The sequence below is a fragment of the Podarcis tiliguerta genome (assembly GCF_965153285.1).
Source record: "Podarcis tiliguerta genome assembly, chromosome: 17".
NCBI lineage: Eukaryota > Metazoa > Chordata > Lepidosauria > Squamata > Lacertidae > Podarcis > Podarcis tiliguerta.
Window position 1 is genome coordinate 36,066,411 of NC_139550.1, and position 21,996 is coordinate 36,088,406.

The 21,996-nt window shown below is 48.7% G+C and overlaps 1 protein-coding gene across 3 annotated transcripts in view; it reads right to left on the bottom strand.

Annotated features, from left to right (window-relative positions):
- Positions 1–21,299, bottom strand: part of PHF8 (PHD finger protein 8) — a 34,630-nt gene extending 13,331 nt beyond the window's left edge. Inside the window, exons 1-13 of one of the 3 annotated variants that reach the window (XM_083419623.1) lie at positions 19,658–21,299; positions 12,201–12,286; positions 10,781–10,901; positions 9,041–9,201; positions 7,665–7,806; positions 7,099–7,285; positions 5,935–6,097; positions 5,579–5,666; positions 4,780–4,886; positions 4,584–4,675; positions 3,937–4,026; positions 1,704–1,925; positions 1,399–1,496 (exon numbers count right to left, since the gene is read on the bottom strand). In XM_083419623.1, coding sequence (XP_083275749.1) covers positions 1,399–1,496; positions 1,704–1,925; positions 3,937–4,026; positions 4,584–4,675; positions 4,780–4,886; positions 5,579–5,666; positions 5,935–6,097; positions 7,099–7,285; positions 7,665–7,806; positions 9,041–9,201; positions 10,781–10,901; positions 12,201–12,286; positions 19,658–19,755 — 1,655 coding nt within the window. In that variant the 5' untranslated portion in view covers positions 19,756–21,299. Of the gene's footprint in view, positions 1–1,398; positions 1,497–1,703; positions 1,926–3,936; positions 4,027–4,583; positions 4,676–4,779; positions 4,887–5,578; positions 5,667–5,934; positions 6,098–7,098; positions 7,339–7,664; positions 7,807–9,040; positions 9,202–10,780; positions 10,902–12,200; positions 12,287–19,657 lie in introns of those variants that run through there. The other 2 variants (XM_083419624.1, XM_083419625.1) reach the window with 2 other exon arrangements.
- Positions 21,300–21,996: the final 697 nt, after the last annotated feature.

The following is a 21,996-nucleotide window of genomic DNA, read 5'->3' on the forward strand; positions in this document are numbered from 1 at the left end:
GAACTGCTTGGTTGGCAGGAGCAGGGACCGAGCAATGGGAGCTCATCCCGTCGCGGGGATTCAAACCACCAACCTTCTGACTGGCAAGTCCTAGGCTCTGTGGTTAACCCACAGCGCCACCCGCATCCCTTATCAATTGTCTACCCTGAGTCAAATCTAGTTGGATACAACCCCAGTCTTATTTCCCACCCCAGCTGCACCACTCCTTGGGGAATGGAAATTCTTGGGAAGGAATCGCATCGTTGCTGCCACCAAAAGCTGGGAGACCTAAGTTCAAATTCCCACAGAGCCACTGAGCTCTCTGGGCAACCTTGAGCCACTCACAGCCTCCACCTCACAAGGTAAAAATGGGGAAGGGGAAAAAGCAGGTCCACTACTCTGGGCAACTTGGAGGAAATAATGGGCTAGATTCGCCCCTATGGATGGTGCTGTAGTGAGGTGGGACCTGGTCCCAGGGAACTCCCCTGCTCTGCCACTGGTCAGCTATTTAAGGGGGGGCACATATTATTTTGAAGTGGGCAAGGGCAAAAAAGGGAAGGCAGCATTGTCTCTGCCCACTGGCTCACTTCCATGTTAGCCAAGGCGAAGGTAAAGACAGCTTTTACTCTTTCTCCTGCAGTAGGAACAGCAACTGCAGCAAGGATGGCTAAATTGTGGCCCTCAAGATGTTGCTGGCCTCCATCTCCCAACAGCGTCAGCCAGAACAGCAGCGGCAGGGATTGTGGAAGCTGCAGTTCCACAACTTAGGGAGACCACCAGGTTCAACCCCCCACCCCCCGCCTAATTCTAAAAACTTGGGTGGAGCTGCTTCCCTGCAGTGTTTTCCATCTCCTCATACCCTGTGTCTTGGCAGTAGGGGCTTGAGGTGTATTAAGTGGATGTATTAAGTCCCACAGCTGCTGCCATAACTCCTTTTGATGCCTTTGCTTGTGCCTCAGCCTGGGAAGCAGTGGATGTAGGCCACGGATCAACAAACTTTTTCAGCAGGGGGCCGGTCCACTGTCCCTCAGACCTTGTGGGGGGCCAGACTATATTTTGAAGGGGGGGGGATGAATGAATTCCTATGCCCCACAAATAACCCAGAGATACATTTTAAATCAAAGGGCACATTCTACTCATGTAAAAACACGCTGATTCCCGGACCGTCCGCGGGCCAGACTGAGAAGGCGATTGGGCCAGATCTGGCCCCTGGGCCTTAGTTTGCCTACCCATGGTGTAGGCACAGTTCTTGAGATCCAGGGCTATGGATTTGGCCCTCTCAAGCTTCTAATTGACAATCTCTGAAGGTGGCAGGCCAGTATTGCTGGAACTTCACCAGCTCAGCTCTCCATTCTGTCTCGCTTTCCCATCCCACCCGGCCCCTCTCACACATCATAACGCAGACACAGAAAAGCGAACCTGGCGCCCCGGCCGTTGGCGACCATCATGGGCAGCTCCTCCTCCGTCAGGTCGGGTTCCCCGTCTGTGTCTTCCAGGCTGGAACTTGGCAGGTCAAACTGGAAAGGAAAAGGTGGGTGGATTACAGGAGGCCAGAAGGGGGTGACGCTATACGCTAATCAGAAAGCGAGCTCAAAGCTTCAGGAGACAGGTACCCCAAGTCTTTCCCCCCCCTCCCCCAATCAATCTGTACTCAAAACTTCTGGAGAACCCCAGTGCGCAGCCCCCTCCGAGTACGCGCAGCATAGTCACAAATGGCAGCTCACCTCCTCCTGGCCAGGACTCTCTGCTTTCAGGGCCTGCTGCTTGTATTTGTCCAGTAGCTCCTGCTCCAAGGCTTTGACCGAGGCAACGTACTTGCGGCTGGCCTTCTGCTGGCTCAGCTCCTTGGGACTCTGGTCTCCCCTTTTGGTAGCTGCACCAGGCTGGGTACCCCTCTGCAATCCAAATGGGCTGCCTGTCTTCCCAATGTTCTGCTGGAATATATCCTGGAAGAGCGTGAGCATCAGAACCCAAAGGAGACATCGCTCCCGCTCCCCCCCAGCCCTTAACGTAGACCTGATGCTATGAAACGCTGCTGGGCTGGGCCCTGCCTTCTGCTGCGCTTCACAAACCAAGAGGGAGGCATTTGCCAGTCGGAAAAAACTGTCTGGTGTCCCCCCAGGACAGAAAGACCAAGCTTGCAAGTCCTCTGTGCATGTGCTTGGGCTGCCAGAATATATGCTTTTCTCTACGGTGTGGTATAAACAGCCAGGCTACAGTCTCTGCCATGGCTGCTCTGAGCACACCGCGAACATGATCCAGCAAGCTGTGGAATTACTGCCCAAAGAGCCAGTGGGATGAGCCCCTGTTCCCTCATATGCGTGAAGTGAAAGTTGAACCGGATCCTTTCTGAGCTCTCACTCTTGGCCACTAAGTTACACTCAGTCACATGCCCCAGACGCAGGGTGGGGTCTGCTTGCAAGGGAACACTCCAGCCTCTAAGGGGTATATCAACTCATGAACAGAGATGCCAACCTATTGATTCAAAAGGCTAACAGGAACTAGCAGATCTGCTTGCAACAGGCACACTTGCAACCACCCAGGGCTTCTGTTTCAAACAATGCAGCATGGAAGCACAATGACCTGCAAGCACATCTCCTATTTGGAAGGAACAACATCTTATAAGCACCAAAGCTGGAGGGAACGAGATGCGACAGCCATCCAGACATTCATCGCAAGGAATACTGCAGGGGACTTAGTTCCTCTTTAACAAGGCACCAACATACCTGCAACAAGCCCCAAAGTGCAGCCCTAGTCAATGAACCTACCAGGCATTGGCTCTAAGCTATACTGGGCTATTTATAGTATATCCTGCAGGCGGCTGTAATAAACTGTGACAAACCCTCATCTACTGGTCTGCCCAAATAATGTAAGCATAGCCTGCTGGATTAGGCCAAGGGCCCATCTAGTCCAGCATCCTGTTCTCACAGGAAGCCAGCAAGCAGAACCTGAGCACAAGAGCCCTCTCTCCTCCTGGGATTTCCAGCAACTGTTCTTTGGAAGCACGGCTGCCTCCAGCTGCAAAGGTACAGCACAGCCACCCTGACTCTTAGCCAGATAGCCCTGCATGAATTTGTCTAATCATCTTTTAAGTTGGTGGCCATCCTTTTTTTAATACGATAATCTTTATTGTCATTGTCCCATACAGAACAAAGAAATTGAAAAAATCTACATCAGACATTCAAAAACCAACAAACTTGCTATCCCAGCTATCCCAGCCTGGTTAGCCCCCTAAAAAGTCTGATACCCCATAATTAAATACAATATACTCCCATAGAGACTACCTTAAAGTAAAGGTAAAGGTACCCCTGCCCGTACGGGCCAGTCATGTCCGACTCTAGGGTTGCGCGCTCGTCTCGCTCAAGAGGCCGGGAGCCAACTCTGTCCGGAGACACTTCTGGGTCACGTGGCCAGCGTGACTAAATGGCATCTGGTGAGCCAGCACCAGCGCCGCACACGGAAACGCCGTTTACCTTCCCGCTACAAAGCGGTACCTATTTATCTACTTAGGGGTGCTTTCGAACTGCTAGGTGGGCAGGAGCTGGGACCGAACGACGGGAGCTCACCCGGCCGCGGGGATTCGAACCGCCGACCTTGCAATCAGCAAGTCCATGGCACTGAGGTTTTACCCACAGCGCCACCCGCGTCCCATAGAGACTACCTTACACTGTGTTTAAAACCAAAATCACATTTGAATAGAAACTGTTTCTCAGGCGGCTAGTCCTAGTCTTTATAACCCTGTACCTTCTTCCAGAAGGCAGAAGCTGAAAGAGATCATTTCTGGGGTGCGCACTATCCTGCACCCAATTATTCTCTTCACAGTCTTTTCCTATAGCAATTGCATCTGAGATGAAAAGGGCACTCAAGGCTGGGCAGAAATGGTGCTACTCTCAACGCTGCTCCTCTCAATGCCAGGAGGAAAGGGCCCGGCTTCCTTCTCATACTTCTCATACTCACTTCCACGAGCCTGATCTCCTTGGCCAGGTCTTTGATGAGCTGTGCTGGGCGCACCGTGCCAGGGATTTCTTCCTCGTGCTCTGCCAGGGCCTGAGGAGGAGGAGATCAGGTTGCTGCAAGTTCTGCCCCTCTGTGCCCACGGAAGTGCCACTGGCAAAGGGGTGTGGCTGGCAGCAAGCACCTTTCCAGAAGGAGTGGGACTTCAGCTCCCAGCAGCCCCAGCCAGCATGGCCCAGGGGTCAGGGATGAAGGGAGCTGGGAGTCCAACAACATCTGGAATGCCACAGGATCCCACCCACAACTTTCCTCCCCCTTCAAATTCTTGGGATTTGGGCCTAGACCTTGCAGAGGTGGTCAACCTGTGTCCAAGCTGCACTGCTTTAGACTGCAAGCAGAGGCTCAGGACTGAATGCTTCTCCATACAAAATAAAAATGGCGTCCACAGAAAGGAAATGCGCCAGGGAGAAAGTTTATAGACTCGCTTTCTCCCTGATGTGCAGGCTGGTTGAGTCTAGGAGGTGTTTTTGTCTATTCTTGACTGCCGGCAGGAGGGCAGGCAAGCTTTGCCCTGAGTCCATCAGAACCCCGGGCAGCAACCCCACACAAAGAGCTGCAGCTCAAGGAAGGCCCTTCTTCCAACCCTTTACCTCCTTCTTTGTCCAGGAGCGGAAGGCTGTGTTCAGAGCTTTGGCCCCATGAACCAAATAAGCAGCCGGGTGTCTGCGATTTTCTCGAAGGCCTGTTGTGGGAGACAGAGCGCATTAGCAGAAGCAGCTCTCATGCCCAGCAGCTTTGTGTGGGCACAGAGGGGGCACTGCATGGAGGGGAGGACTCAATACCCACCTCGGAAGATATCCAGCAGGTGTTTGCCAACGTACCAGCAGATGGTTTCAAAGTTGGGAAACTTGAAGAGGTCAGCAGTGCTGAGACGCTTTTCAATCTCATAGGCTCTGGGCAGGAGGAAACAAAAAGACCAGTGAGGTTATGTACGCTCTAGGCTCTAAAACCATGGAATTCTGTGCCAGAGGAACTTAAATTTGGTGATCAGAAACACACCCCAAAATGAATTCTGTAAATTAAATCTATCTGCACAATTTCAAATCCTTTGTCCTGCTCTGCTGCCAACTGCGTGAAGGGGCAAGAAGTTTCGAAGGCCACTCAAGACCCAGCCGGGCAACCTCCAGAAGCCTTCCTCAGCAATTCCACCGGCATTATCAGTGTAACCATAAGGACTAGAAACTGGCACTTTTAAAAACTGAAATTCACCCAGTATCCCATTCTGTGGTCTCACAGAAATCAAGACATGCACACAGCTCTGGATCCAGCCAACACTGAGCAGGGGGCACAGAGCATCATGCTGAGCATCACGTTCTGTTCTGTGATTATGTTTCTCTCCTGGCTCTGATCCCATTTAAGAACATAAAGGAAGCTTTTACACCAAGTTAGATCATTGGTCTGTCTGTACAGACTGGCAGAGATTCTCCAGGGTTTCAGATCAGAGTCATTCCCACCCTTATGTGGAGACTGGATCAGGGACCTTCTGCATGCCAAAGGGTGTGCTCCACCGGTGATCGAGTCTCCTCCCCGCCACTTCCCAAGATGCCTCGCTGCAGACCAGCAAAGCGCTCCCAGCCAAACTCACTTGAGCTGCATCTCAATGTTGAGACTGTGTAGGAAGTTTCCCCCAAAGGCCAGGCAGTCGACAGGAGTCAACACGGCATGGATCCAACCTGAAAGTGGAAGGAAGAAGCAGTCACATGGGCTAAGTAAGGACTGGGCCTCCCAGAAGGACTCATGGCATATGAGAGGAAAGGGAAAGGGTGCCCCCAGCCGCTGGATGCAGCTGGATTTCGCCACATTTTGAGCTGCAGCTTACTCTGTGGCAATGCAAGTCACTCGCAGTTGAAGGAGAGGTGTCCCTGAGTGGGAGAAAAACCAAGGCCCCAGGAGTAGCAATGGCCACGGAAGTGGCAGGCAGGAGCTGGAACGACTCAATACCTGTGGGTATGAAGAGCGTCTGGCCCTGCCGGACGGGGCAGCGATAACATCGGTCCACCTGGTCCCCAAAAAACAACTCGTTCTGATTGGAAGAGCTGCTCCAGGCTTCAAAGAGGGTCAAGTTGGCAGCAGTGGGACGCACCAGATAGAAGATCTTTTCTCCCTGTGAGGAACAGACGGCAGTGAAAAGGAGCTGATATGCCACTTCTAATGTTTAGGGGCAAAAAAGCTGGCAAACAGGCAAAGAGCAGAGGCTATGAAGCGCAGAGAGGGCTGGGGTAACAGAAGGAAGCATTCTGTTTCACAGGGGGGCATTTAATGTGCAGCAAACAAACAGCATGGCTGCTATCAAGTCTGCAGAGTCCAGCTCCTTGCCTCAACCTCAAGGCAGGCTGATTTGGAGTGTCAGAGAATTACACAGAGGACAACCACAATGCTTGTTGTGGTTTTCCCCTGTGCTTGTATGGAATTGTGACACACACACACCCCCAGCCAGGTCTACTTTCCTGCCATTCAAACAATGTTTATTGGCCTGTGGATGTCAAAAAACCCTCCAATTTCTGACATCCTTTAAAGCACCTGAAATTTACCTATTCCATTCTTAATCCTCTTTCTTCTCTGAACTCAACATACTCTGTTTCTTCAGCCTCCGTCTACGGGGGCTTCAACCACCTAACAAGAGGCAGTTCTTGCCAGAAAAGAAATTGAAGAAGAGTACCAGCTCCAGAAATGGAGGAGCAGCAGTGAAAACAGCCAACAGCTTCTGGAGTTAGGATGGAACAGGGGATGTGAAAATCAAACCGGAAGCAAGAAATACCTCCCTGCTGCTCAGTTTTGCTCTTGGTGCCCTTCAGCAGCTTCCAAACAAGCCCATATTGCTAAGCAAACTGCTTAGCTTCATTCCTCATAGAACAGAAAGCATAAGCACAAGGACAGCAGACTCATCCGACTGTATACCAGTTGCCACCTCAGACTCCAGGCCTGGTGCCTCCTACTCAGCCAAATGGCTCTTGAACCCTTCACCCTAATATGCCACCTTAGCATGTGCAAAATGGATTTCTTTCAAAAAGAAAATATTTGGGGAGAGGGTGGGAAACAGACAACGAAACATTCAGCCAAGATCAAGCTCCCTTCCTGCCCACCCCCATGCCTTCATATTCTTACCCGCAGCACATGGTACCAGACAGAGGTGCCACCAAAGTCAATGTGGAAGTCCGTGTAGCTGTCTCGCACCCCCATCAGGCAGTACTTCTGCACGTTGGGACGCTCAAACACCGACTCGCCTGGCCACAGGTTCTCTACCCAGGACAATTTGCGCACAATCTTTGGAGTCTCCACCAAATTAGAGAGCCTGGAAAATTGTGAAGGAAAACAAATTGACTCATCCATCTTCCAGAGATTTCTCCTGACAGGATTTTAGAAAAGTAATCCAGTAGAGAGATGAGTGGATTTAGACCAGGAACATTGCATTTCAAATCCTTACTCATTTGAGGAGTCATTTTATCTGCCATATTTCTCCATCTGCAAAGACTTCTGCTGCACCCCCACAATAGCAAAGGCACTTAGCAAGGAGAGGGATACTACTGCTTAGTAGGGAGGGAGATACTACAGCTTCATGGCCAAAGTGGGGGTTCTCCAGCTCCAGGGTTTCTTTCTGCTGGGTAGGGTGAATACTGGGGGAAATGAAGGACAAGGACACACAGCTGTTTTCATATCCCCCTTTGCCTTGCCTGGTCTCGGAGAATTCGAGGCTAATGACGTTCAGTACTTTCTCCCGGCGGCTGCTGGAGTAATATCTGACAAAGTCCCCCAGGCGCATCTTGAGGTCGGCCTGGCGAGTCACGTCAATCACATCAATCTCCTTGTCAGCTCCTGTTGAAAAAGAGAACAGACACACCGGGCAGCTCAGATAATGGGACAAGCGTCTAAGAGGGCTGCAGTCGCGGGAGATGGCAGCGCAGTCCTGTTCTCACCCCTTGCGAGCCTCATGGCTAGTTGGAATCTCTTTGCAGGGTTTCCCCACCAACGTGGCGCAATGAACTGTCAGAAGTTCAGCACTGCCAACATCTCCGCTCCTCTCCTCCAGCACCTTGGCCAGCAACTGCTATCCAAGGGCCAGAAACCCATGGCTCCCCGTCCATTACCTGCTGCTTCCATACACGTATCTTTTGCCTTTGGGGTGGCATTTGTGGAGCAGGAGGACAAGTGAGTGAGCATAGCCATGCGCCCTCCAAGAGGCTGGGGAACCAAGAATGGCTCTAGGGGGATGACCAACCCACGTGGCAAAAGATAAGACTTCTTCTCCCTATTTATTCTCATCAATCACAACCATGGAAGAAAGGACAAATAAGATTATTCCCACAGACTACCGTATTTTTCGCCCTATAAAACGCACCTGACCATAAGACACACCTAGTTTTAGAGGAGGCGGCGCTGCATAGATTCAGATTCAGCTTTCCCCCTCTGCACAGCGCCTCTCCAGCAAAGCGAAGTCAAAACAGCAAAAGGGATTGCGGCTTTCGCTGCGCAACGATCCCTCTTGCTGTTCTGGCTTCAGTGATAGCTGTGCAGCCTGCATTCGCTCCATAAGACGCACACATATTTCCTCTTACTTTTTAGGAGGGAAAAAGTGCGTCTTATAGAGCGAAAAATACAGTATTTTTCTCTGCATGCAATCATGCGCAAAATGCAATTGCAAGAAGAAGAAGAAGAAGAAGAGGAGTTTGGATTTGATATCCCGCCTTTCACTCCCTTTAAGGAGTCTCAAAGCGGCTAACATTCTCCTTTCCCTTCCTCCCCCACAACAAACACTCTGTGAGGTGAGTGGGGCTGAGAGACTTCAGAGAAGTGTGACTGGCCCAAGGTCACCCAGCAGCTGCATGTGGAGGAGCGGAGACGCGAACCCGGTTCCCCAGATTATGAGACTACTGCTCTTAACCACTACACCACGCTGGCTCTGCAAGTAACCACACCGCCTCTGCGATGAAAGGACAACATTACACCAAGCTGTGTGACTTGCTGGCTCTTTCCTGACTGCAATGAATGAAGCACCCAACACATAGGTCTCCTTTGGCCACTCTGCCGGCAATGCTCCCCTGCTACTCACCCACATGATGCTCCACATCCCGCACGGTGAAGGAAGGTGGAGGAAGGGTCATGCCCAGCCCATCCTTCTTCAGGACAAGGATGGGGACGCTGAAGCTGTTCTCCTCCAGAAACTCCACGGTCAGCTGGGTCCCGCTTGGCTTTAGGATAACCTCATCCGCACTGGGGAAGCAGCAGGGGGGGGGGAGTCAGGCCAAGAACAACAAGCCAATCCCAAGTTTCTACCTCTTAGGTAACATTTTGCTGGAAGCCGCCCAGAGTGGCCGGGGAAACCCAGCCAGATGGGCAGGGTATAAATAATAATAATAATAATAATAATAATAATAATAATAATAATAATAATGTTATTATTATTATTATTATTATTATTGGTGCATCTGTCGCAGAACACAGAGAGTCCACCACAGACTCAGCTGATTGCCCTAGCCTTCTATGTTATATGGCTTGGTTTGCTATTTGTTGTGGTGGGAGGAGGCTCCCCCCCCCCCCCCGCAGCTGCAGCTGCAGCTGCAGCCTAGAAGACTCTCTTTGGAGATGCTCTGTGCAGCAGGGGGGTGGGGCAGGACCAAGGGTGTGAGCAGCTGCAGGGAGATTCCCCAAAGAGTCAGAAGGAAAGTCAGAAAACAATAAATAGCAGACCAGTTCATAAAACAAAGAAACAGCCTGCTATCAAGACTGTATCAGACCGTTAACAAGCTGCTCGCTGGACCTGCTGTGCCATGACTTTCTAAAATAATAGTTCAACAGACTCCTGGACTTCAACCCATTGGAATGCATCTCTGCTTCACGATTAATGGATCCAAAATACCATCAGAAAAATGAACCCCAATCTTGAGGCAACAAATCATTCATACATTCTTCTTCCATATCATTTTTACTAAATCACCTTGGGGGGAAATCATCTCAGGGCTCAACTGCCCATTGAGTAAGAAATCAGGATCACATGGAATGGTGGAAAAGCATGAAGCGCAATATCTTTGATTGAAGAGTAGGTGGTGGAGACCATCTTACAGGCAGGACTCAAGAGGCACAGAGGCCACTCTGGGCTCACCAAGTTCAGCCAATCTATGGAGTGGCTCTGTAGTCCTGCACGTGAACTGCGTGAGGTGGACAATTGACCACTTGCTGTATTTTAAGTACACCACCACCACCAAGCCTCTTTAGCAGCTGAGTCACTAATAGAGGACTTTGAACCTGGTCACCTTTACTCAGGATAACACATAGGTCAGCCATAGGCAAACTCCTGCCCTCCAGATGTTTGAGACTACAATTCCCATCATCCCTAGCTAACAGGACCAGTGGTCAGGGATGATGGGAATTGTAGTCCCAAACATCTGGAGGGCCGTAGTTTGCCTATACCTGACATAGGTGCTGACTTACCCTTTAATCACAGTTACAGTGGAAATGAGAACATGTGCTCTAAGCAGAGGCAGAGGGAAATGAACGTGAGATCCCACGGTGATGAAATCCTCATTTTAACTGTGGCTAAAGGAGCCCTGATGTTACAGCTGTACCATTCATTCCATCCTGCACAATGTTGCTGGGAAACAAAGCCCCAGACAGAGAGCTTCTGCCCGAGCAGGAAGGTGTGGAATAAAAAGGGCTTGTCCACAGCGCATTCTTGGCCTTCTGGAACAAAAGCTCCCCTCTACCTGAACACCAGCTGCCCTGTAACATGGGTTTTGAAACGTCTTCCTTCTTTCCTCTTGGGTGACCCAAAAATCATCAAGCATGTGCCCACCTAGGGAACGTCCTGCTGCGAAGTTCCTTGATGAACAGACTGCTTCCGGTCTTCACCGCCTTGCCAACCTCTTTTACTGCACATGAGTCGGGCTGTTTTTGGGTCCCCCGGCGCCGCTTCACTGTCAGGGGGAGGGGAAAGCAAGATAGTAAAGGGGCGGGGGGAGAAAAAGACATAAGCAGAGGAAGGTGACAAAGATACTGAAGGAGCTAAGAGAATATTGCTGATGAGGAGGTTACAAACAAACAAAACACACACACACACCTGTAGTCAAGGGCCTACACATGAGTAGGTCTGTGCTAAACAAAGGAGGGCCATAGTAGAGTGTTAGAAAGTATATCAGGCTTGGCAAACACCACCCTGCGGAAACCTCCAGCTAAAGGCATCATCCTAAGACTCTAAATTGTGGGTCAGCTACTGGGCTAGACCAGGGACAGTCCATTTTTCAACACTGTACCTTTCTTTAATAGTTGCATACATGAGAGAACTTGCCAAGCACAAGTTTCTAAAAACTCTGCACTGCTGTTGGAACTCCCTTATCTCCACAATGATTAAACATGGAGATATGCCAACATCAGCAGGGATGATACACCACTATGTTCTAAAGCACAGGAGAGGAACTAATGAGATATTAAGACAAAATTCAGTTCCCTACAACTCTCAGCCTTCATTCAAAAACAAACAAAAAAACCCACCCAAATTTCCACTCCTGGTGGTTGCAAAAGATTGGCTTGAAAGTGTGTGGGCAATACCTGCTGAAATTACAGAAGCCAGAAGAGTAGGTGAAACTTTCCAGAGGACTGGACTGAGCTCCTTACCCCTCTTCTAAACTAACAAATACTGGACATTACTTTAAAAAATAAACTCTGTAAAATAGTGGAACAATGCAAACAGTTTATGCAAATCTGCATAAACTGAAATGATGTAAAACAGTCAAAACCCAAACAGACTGTGCCAATTGAGATGAACAATACACATCTGCATAACTTGTAAGGGTTGCAGAACCAGCTTGCCTTGGTACAGAATTTTTATGTACTCAGTTCTGAAAAACTAAGTCCTGACTATTAGTCAAAAAGCACTGTGTTAAATATTGGATAACTGAAAACAGCAAAGCTGCAAGGGAGGCAGGAAATTTGGGACAGGAGTCCCTGAGGCACTGTGCAAAGCCACAAAAGCTTTCCCCGATCTCTGTTCTTGCATCCTTTAGCAGACACATTGTGTTTTTATATTGCATAATTTTTCTCTCGAACCACAAGGAGTAGCACTTTTTAAAAAAGAGAAGCTCTCATTCATAGGGATTTGATCAATACACCAGATTTTATGATTTGTGATGAGACAGCATCCATGCAGGAATTAGTATACATTTATATCCTATTAAGTCTTCATCCCACTGAAAAATCACAGCAGGACCATAACTTACTGACAGATGGTCCATGAAGAAGTTGGCAGTTAGGGCAGTGATACAAGTCAATGTCGGCTGCTGCATCCTCTTCTACTCCAACACAGCTTGAAGAGAGAAAGTCAGTCACATACCTCTCCAAAAGACAGACAACAACCACTAAAACAGGTATGGGAAGACTGTGGCCTCCAGCTGTCATTAGACTACAACTCCCATTATCCTGACCATTGGCCATACTGGCTGAGGCTGATGGAGCTGGAGTCCAACCACAATTGGAAGGTCACAGGTTCTCCACTTGCTCTAAAAGAAACAATATCCCCTAAATCTACAACCACCCAGCCCTAGATGACCACCCTGTACAAGCCCAGAGACTGTTTCTTCTAACTCTGAAACACAGGAACTGTACCCTAAGTCAGAGCGCCTAGTTTGTATATACCTGTACAATGTCTCCAGTTCAAGGGCATGCAAGAGGAATGGGACAGTCATCTGCCAGAAACCTCAAAGATACACAGGACACTTCACTTGGCTAGACAGGTCCTTTCCAGTTTAAGGCAACCCTTTCTATTCTAAACCAGCATGTCCTGAGGACCTGATGGAATTGCAGCCAAACGCTCCTTAAAAGATAAACACCCCACGGTCCAACATCCACACTCTTTGTTTAAGAAGTTGCACCTAGCTGCTCATTTTTTAATCAACTGTCTGCCCGTTCCATCCTGTGACCTGGTAGCGAAGACATCTTCACTTTTTAAAGTCCTACAAGGGAGTGAGAAATGGCTTTGTGAGAGGCTCTGCATGCAGTTGCTACCAGTTGAAAAAAACGCTGGCTAAATGAAGGAACAATCTGAAATTTAATCCAGATACGACTATTGGTGATGGGTGTCTGACAGTTTGGCAAAAAACAGAGTACTCTACCATCAACCCTATGAGAGGAATTCCAGGAGCGAAAGGAGGCAGGTGAAGTTCACCTGAGGACATGCCCCAGATGGGCCACCCCTGGATGAACGACCAACAACCATCATGTAGAAAAGACCCTAACGTGTTTTTGATATGTTACTATTTTTATTTTATTTTTAAAATATGTACTTGAAGGCCACCTTGGCAGGATCTGTATCCTGAATGGTGGGATATAAAACAACTGCAACAAGAATAAAATAAATAAATCTGGCACAATAGAAAGCAGTTCTATGCTCACATCTTCCATGAAACATGACTGCACTACATGCAAGTTGCGTGGCGTTGAAACAGCACAATAGAAACAGGATTACAGCTTCTTAAATTTTTGCTGCACTTCTATAACTTCAGATCCTGCACTTGTATAACTTCAGATCCCTTAATAGCCAGTATGGTCTGATTTAAGCACACTGTTTACCTGTTTGGAGGAATGGCTAACTTATTTTAAGCCTCCTCACCAACTGGCACTGTCAGAGCTTAGGGCAAGGATGGGGGACGAGGAACTCCTATCATTCCTGGCCACCAGCCACACTTCCTGGGGCTGATGACCCCTGAAGAGCTGGTTTCCCCATCCATGACTTAAGGCATGTCAACTGTTTGGCAGGTATAAACATGAAGTCCGCTGGTCAACTCCGGTTTCTATGGATGAATGTCACGGTCCCCCAATCGATTTCTGGCAACCACCCAGAAGCTTCCATGCACAAAGACAGATCGACCCTAAACTCCAGATGATGAGGACAAGCAACAGAGGAAGACCCTTCCTGCCTGCAAGAGGTCTCAGACTGGCCACTCTTAGGAAACAAGCTTTAAATCTTGGCCTGATCCAGCAAGGTGATTCTTAGAGCAACCAGCCCTTTGAGAATAACTGGCATTCCACCCATACTCCTCACGAAGGTCCCCAATTAAAGGCAGCACCTCCAAGAGCAGATATACCCTGGATTTCATTTGTTACTTCGCTGCCTCCTTGGGCCTGGGAAGGGGCTTAAAGGAGAGAACAAATTAACCAGAAAAGCCTCAGAAGAAAGAAAAGCCCGTCAGCTTGCCAACAACGGTGATAACCGGACTGAACAGCAGACCTCTGTAGAAAGCAGGAGCGAAGTCTCCACTCATGAGCAGGTGAGCAGAGAGTCCAATCCTGCTAGGTTCTATTTTATCAGCCGATTGCTTCTAATCTCCACTATGGGCCATGGCAAGCGGCCAAGGGACCTGGATGAGGCAATGCCTCCCCCGAGGCCCAAACAGTCCAAGATTGATACTTTTTTTCTTAACTGTAATAGAAATAATGAGGAAGTTAGCTACATGGTTGAAACTCACAATCGTTTTAATCCTTTAATTGACCTCGCAGCCGATATAGAAGTGGAGGGGGTGAACTCGAAGACAACGAATAATGCCAACGATAATGACAAAGAGGTGAGAGCCACCTCGAAGGGGGAGCCCGAGTTGGCCCTCGGTGATGGCATGGGACTCGATCATTTCCAATTAATAACCAGGACCCTGCGCTGCATCTTTAAGAGCATAAATGGGATCTCCATGCAGGTGGATAATCTCCACCAAAAGCTTGAGGCCCATTTGCTAGAGCTCCAGCTCAACCACACTCTGCCTCCGAGGGATTTAAAGGGACAGAGGTATACCTCCCTTATTAGACATGAAAGTGGTTCTGGTGGTCACCTCCTAAAAACTCAATTGGACTCTCAATCTCTGATTTTACAACCAAACAAAATATGTCTAACTATACACAGTAGGGACCCCAGGTCCCCAAGGTGGAATAATTCGAGAGATGTCAAAGATCATCTGAGGCAACTCCTTCAGATTTGGCCTCCGCTAATAGACCTCAGTACAGTGAAACTTTTAAACTACCACCATCGGCTCCAAAAAGTATTGCTCTCCTTCCAGTCTCCAAAAATTCCCTCCATACTGGTTAGGCGTAAAGCGTTTCTGGCCACCTGGGGCATCTTCCCAACAAGAGTCTTTAATGACACCAGGATTAAACCTCTCTTCCGCAGCACCGTACAAAAAGGTAGCTGCCCGCCAGACAGGCGCGACTCAGTCTTGAAACTCAAGTTGTCCACCCGGGAACCTCACCCTCCCTCTCAGCCCAAGCTTCCTGGTTTATCTACTCCAGCAACAAAGAAGCATGACCAAAGCGGGCCCAGCCATCTGGATATCTCAGAGGAGAGGGACCTTATTTCATCCTATGGCGAGTTGCCATTAGTAGAACAGCAGGAAGTTATAAACAGGCTTGATACACTCAAGCAGCATCTTACACATGTACTTCAAGAGAAAATCTCCTCAAATCCTGGACATAGCAACCTATTAAATCAAAGGAAACCAGTTATGAAGGGGCTAACACCCCAGAAACCCCTGCCAAATACTGGGACTCCAATAACGGATGATTTGGCAGTCTGCCTGGCGGAAGCTCCTCATACACCGTCGCAACGCAGACCCCCTTCACCTCTACTAATAGATCTGCAATCAACTACCTCGTCCTCCGCCTTAAAGAGTAACGCGCCAAACACACCTCATCCTGGTAATCTGTCAATGTCCTATTCTTCTATGCCTGACCTGGAGTCTTCATTCAGTGCGGTCCAGTCAAATGACTCTATATCCTCGTCCTTTGCCAGTCAACCTCTTTTGGTAGAACCTCATTTATCCGCAACCTTTTCAAGCCAATATATAAACGTTAAGGAACCCACTGTGCAAAGAGACAACTTAGGTTTTACTGAAGACCCTGCTGGTCACATCAATCAACTCACCACCCCTTCGATACCTTCGGTAGTACCTCGCCTGGAGCTGTCTCAGACCCCTGGCAATGTCCTTCCCACCAGCAACCAGAGCAATTGACTAGCACATAGTCCCTCCTCAAATTGCTTTAATGTGCTATCCTGGAATGTGGCAGGATGGACGTCCAAACAGGATGACGGGGATATGAAAGAGTTTTTAGCGAAATTCCAGATTATGGGTATACAAGAGACCTGGTGCTTAGAATCTTCACCCCCCCCATCCCTACCGGGCTATGACGCCTTTGTGATTCCTGCGACCAAAACACACTTGTATGGGCGCCCTAGTGGAGGCCTGGTAACATTTGTTTCGCAGGAGCTTCAGCTTAATATCTCTCCTATCTTTTGGTTAGAGAGTAATTACATTCAAACTTTGCACATCACTAACAGCTCGCTTGGGGAATTCATATGTGTAAACTTGTACAATCCATCTACCTACTCCTCCTCTCACTCAAATCAGCTTTGGGAGGATTTAAGATTTATTCTAGATAAATCTGGGGCTGAATTTCCAAAGTCAGAGATCCTTATAATGGGGGACTTCAATGCCAGAATCGGAGCAGATATAAGCTTATTCACCGATAAGTCGCAATTATTCATAGAAGAGGAGTGGCTTCCTACGTGGAATTCACAGGACAAGACCATTAATAGGGCTGGCATCATATTGCTGGAGTTCACTATAAACTGCGGGCTGCACAGCTTGCACGGCACACCCAAAGACTGGTCCGGGGGATACTATACTTTTCTAGGATCTAGAGGGGCAAGTGTTATAGATTACATCTGGTCCTCCTCAGCATTTAATGATGAGGCATACTGTTTCAATGTGTTCAACAGAACCGAAAGTGACCACCTTCCAATTGCCATCTCCTTTCACCACACACAGCTGGGGCCTCCCAGCTCACCACACCCCCAGGATTCATCGACCCTGGCCCCCGGACGCAAGAAGTGGGACATCTACCTGGAGCAAGACATAAAAGTCCTCCTAAATTCCCCTGAGATCCTAGCCCTGAAAGCTCAGCTGTTAACAACGAATGTGAATCATTTCTCAAATTTCCAGCAAATTCTAGTCTACTTGCTCCCTTCGCTTACGAAACCTTCCCGTGCGATTCTATCCTGGAAGAATCAAACCTGGTTCGACCAAGAATGCAAACAGTGCAGAAGTAGGCTTAGATTTCTCCAGTCAGACATGAAAGCAGACAGCACTCAGAGCAAAATCAGGGAGTTAGCCCAATTTCGTTCATACTATAAGAAGCTGCTCCAACATAAGAAATTGCTCTTTGCGAAAGAACGCTGGTCGGCTCTGTCAGTGGCCATTAAAACCCGTGACGACAAGAAATTTTGGAATTTAATTAATGCAGGTCTAAGACCCCCCTCATTCATTGTTAATAACATCACAGCAGCCAGCTGGCACTCTCACTTTGCTCAGCTGTATTCCACCTCAGATTCTGACGTAAATGTAGTCACCACCCTTCCAGCATCTGCCTTGCCCACCTGGGAGCCAGTCTCCCCAGAGAGATGTATTCAACTAATTAGCATGCTATCAGGGGATAAATCCCCGGGGGAGGATATGATACCACCTGAGGTATTCTTATCGAACCAGTCGTGGTGGGCCCCTGTCTTAGCATCTCTCTTTACCACCATTAATGCTACTCTTAAGATTCCACCTAACTGGAAACAGAGCATAGTTATCCCAATACATAAAAAGGGGGACCCACAAGATCCGCGCAACTACCGACCTATCAGCCTGTTGGACATATCATACAAGGTTTACTCTAGATTCTTGCTAGAGAAATTAATTGAGTGGGCAGAAGAAACAAAGCTATTCCATCCGGAACAGGCTGGCTTCCGCAAAGGTCACAGCACATCTGGCCAATGTCTTGTTCTACTTACCCTGATTGATAAATACCTAAACAGGTTCAACTGCAAACTACACGCGGCTTTTGTGGACCTGACCTCCGCCTTTGACTCCATTCCCAGAGATAGGCTATGGCAGAAGCTTAGTCATACCAGCATAGATAAGAGACTCCTCCTCCTTCTTATGGAAATTCATAATGACATATCGGCCAGAGTAAAATTCGGCCCTCTGGGAGCTCTTTCTGATTCTTTCCCTCTGAATAAAGGGGTCAAACAGGGCTGCCTCTTGGCCCCTTTTCTATTCAATTTCTATATCAATGACATCGTCACAACTATGAAGGCCCTAAATCAACCTGCCCCCTCCTTACAACAGCTCAAGATCCCCATATTACTCTATGCGGACGACATGGTGATACTGTCATTAACCAAGCTGGGCTTAAACAACATGCTCAGAGGGCTCATGACATATTGTGATACCAACTCCCTTAAAATTAATTTCGCCAAAACCAAAATTCTTACTTTTGGCATGAAAACTCGGAAGTCACTCTGGAATTTTGAGGGCCATTCTATTGAACATTGTTCAGCATTCAAGTATTTGGGTATCATTTTTCAGCATGGGCTTAGCTGGTCAGCTCACCTAAATACAACCATCCTGGCTGCCCGCAGAACCATCAAAGCCTTGGAGAAATTCTACTATGCAAAAGGCGGCCAGCTGGTTCCACCAATCAGAAAAGCATTTATCAGCAAAGTCCTCCCGATGTTATTGTATGGGGTTGAAATCTGGGGGTGGAATTTAAAAACACTACAACGGCTGGAGATTCTACAAAACTCTTTTGCACGGAAGATACTGGGTCTCCCCAAGGGCTCGGTTGCAGCACAGTTAAGAACAGAATTGGGCCTCCCCTCCATTGTTGCGAGAGCCCACATTAGAATTATTAGCTTTTATTGTAAATTAATCAATGCCCCAGGTCCCCTACTAGCCAGGCAAGCCTTTTTAACGTGTTCTCAAAGCAATAAATGGTCCAAGGCCATGGTGACTATTACTGCACGCTACTCTCTCCCAAATCTTGACTCGCTGTCCTCTTGGGACAAACATAAAATCCGGGCCTGGATTCTTACAAGAGACGAGGCCATGGACCGGGCACAGTCCACCTCAGCTCGCCTCTCCATGTGGCTCCCTAAAGTGAAAGTGGTAAGATCACTTGCCAACTACTTGATAGACCTGACGGAGCCCAACTTGAGAAGAGCGTTTACTATGGCCCGCTTCCATTCTATACCCACGGCCTTCCTGCAGGGGATTTATTCTAAGACCCCTATTACCCAGCGTCTATGTCCATGCACAATGAATGAAGTAGAGGACTTCATACATTTCTTTTTCTACTGCCCTATTTATGAGCCAATAAGATCTAAGCTCCTCCTTTTGATCCCGTCCACCATTACATCTAAGGAAGACTGTTTGAAATCGCTTCTTGTGGACGCAAATCCCCAAATCTCACGTGGGGTGGCAATATTCATAGTGCAGGCTCTGAAACTCAGGGCTACTCTGACAGGGTAGCGTGCCCTAGACCTGGACCTGTTTTAATCTTTTTATTACTTTTAACTCAATATGCTGAGTCTGTTCTGGGGCCATTTTGTGCTTTATATATACCCGCATACTAGTTTTTGGGCGCTGGCTATTATATCTTTGCATTATTGTCTTCGGGTAACTTAAATGTCACTACGCCAGCCAAAACACCTGAATTTTGCTGGGCTGCTTGTCTCTAGTTTGTCTTTTTTCTTTTTTGTATTGTCTTATTTTGCTATGGCAGTTTGCTAATGCAATAAAGGTTTTGATTGCCTGATACCCTGGATTTAAAGAAGCAGGGGCTTTGGAGCCGCTACCTCCAAATGTCTTCTCACCTGCCGTGGAACCAGTCCTGGCAAACGTCGCACTCGATCATGAAGCGGGTGACATCGTAGGGCAGGCGGCAGAGACAATACACAGGGACAGAGGCCATGGCGGAACCAAGTTCAAGCAAAGGAAGACCCTCCAGGAACCCAACGACGTCCAAGCGTCCGCTATGGCAAGTTGAAGGACGTGGTCATGCTGAGGTCCGCAGGAGAGCTGAGTGGGGGCTAAATTATTTCATCCCCCTTACCCACTCCAACTTCCCAAGCGCCAACTTCCTGGCAAAACGTGCTGGTTGGATCCTTGCGATGTCCGTGGCGTCCTCTTCCTCCCCCCAAAACAGCAGGGCTTGGCCGCAGGCGGTCTCTTGAACCCCAAAGTTTCCACCTGAAGTTTCATGGGCTGCTCCTGATCATCGGAAGCCCTCCAAGGCAGCCTCCCCAAGTTTGCACCCACTTCCCCCCTCGCCTTCCTGGGATAAACTTCCCTGCTTTATTTTTTCGGGGGGCGGGATCCCCCTTGCCTCTGCTGCAGCCCCAAACTTGCCCGCTGCCTCAGTTTCTCCCCACAGGAGATTCCCAGCTGACAAAGGCGCTGAGGGACATCGCGCTCTCCGGGGCGACCTTCGGGTCTTGATCCTCTCGCGCCTCTCTGGGTCAGGGCCCCCCCCCCAAAATACCCCCCACTTCCCAGCCAGGCTCCCCTCAACTCCCGGGAGGAGCCTTGTCCGGAGGGGCTTCCCTCGTCGCGGCCACAGACGCCTCGCGCGAGGCCCGCAGCGGAGACGAAACGCCGCGGACTCGCACGCCCCGTCCCGGGCTTCTTTCTCCCTTCCGGGCAGGAGCGCCTAACTCCACGGCGGGGATCGAGGCCTTCTCGCGCCCAGGCGGCTGCGCTGCTTCTCGGCGACTCTAGAGGCCTCGGCGAGGCCCGGGATCCTGCTCTTGCTCCGGCTCCTCAATAAAGTTTATTCAAAACCACGGGGGGGGGAGGGGGGAGGGAGAGACTCGAGGAGGCGCCGGCGGCCATCTTAGGGGAGGCGCAGCGCGGGACGCTTGGGAAGCCATCTTGAGAAGGGACGGAAGAGAGGCCTGCGTCGTAGAGATACGAAGGGTTAGAGCTGCGCCCCTGCCGTTCCACATCTGAAAGGCGGGATAGACGCCATTCCCGCCCCTCGCGAGAGGAGCCAAACACCGCAGATCCCCGTTCGGCTCTTTAGCGCGGCCGCGCCGGGGAACTGCGGAACTCCCTGCCTCATGAGACCCAGCGGGCGCTTTTGCTCTGCTTTTCTCAGCGCCTGCTAAAAAGCTCATTGCTTAAGCAAACCTTCCCAGATGCTTAGAAAGTCGAGGCAATGCGAATCTGTTTCAGTATTTTGACTTTCGTGCTTGCGTGTTGCTTGCTGAGTTTCGTTGCGGGGTTGTTGATGTGGGTTTTGTTGCATCTTTATTTCAGATCATGTGACTTGTGTGGAAATTATTCAGTTTGGTGGTGGATTATTTTAAAGGCTTATATCTACTGTATACGACTACTTTCCCTATGTTGTATCTTTCATGTTTTAGCTGCCTTGAGCGTGGTTTGAAGTGCGGAAAGGCAAAACGCAATTATTATGTATATGCATGTTTCAAAGTAGGGTGGTGATTTTTTTCGTTCTTATTTATATATCTTTTTGTAAACAGCTTTGAGGGTTTTTCGCTTTTCACAATGAAGCAGTGTGTAAATCTTATAAATTAAATGATACATAAACGGGACTCTACAGGTGAAACTAGAAAAATTAGAATATCGTGGAAAAGTTCATTTATTTCAGTAATTCAACTTAAAAGGTGAAACTAATATGAGATAGACTCATGACATGCAAAGCGAGATATGTCAAGCCTTTATTTGTTATAATTGTGATGATCATTGCTTATAGCTGATGAAAACTCCAAAATAACAATCTCAGAAAATTAAAATATTAAATGAAATCAGCAAAACAAAGATCGCAAATAGAGCAATATTGGACCTCTGAGAAATAGAAGCATGCATATGTACTCAGTACTTGGTTTGGGCCCCTTTTGCATCAATTACTGCCTCAATGCGGCGTGGCATGAATGCTATCAGCCTGTGGCACTGCTGAGGTGTTATGGAAGACCAGGATGCTTCAATAGCAGCCTTCAGCTCTTCTGCATTGCTCGGTCTCATGTCTCTCATCTTTCTCTTGGCACTGCCCCATAGATTCTCTATGGGGTTCAGGTCAGGTGAGTTTGCTGGCCAATCAAGCACAGTAACCCCATGGGTATTGAACCAGGTTTTGGTACTTGTGGCAGTGTGGGCAGGTGCCAAAGTCCTGCTGGAAAATGAAGTCCATAAA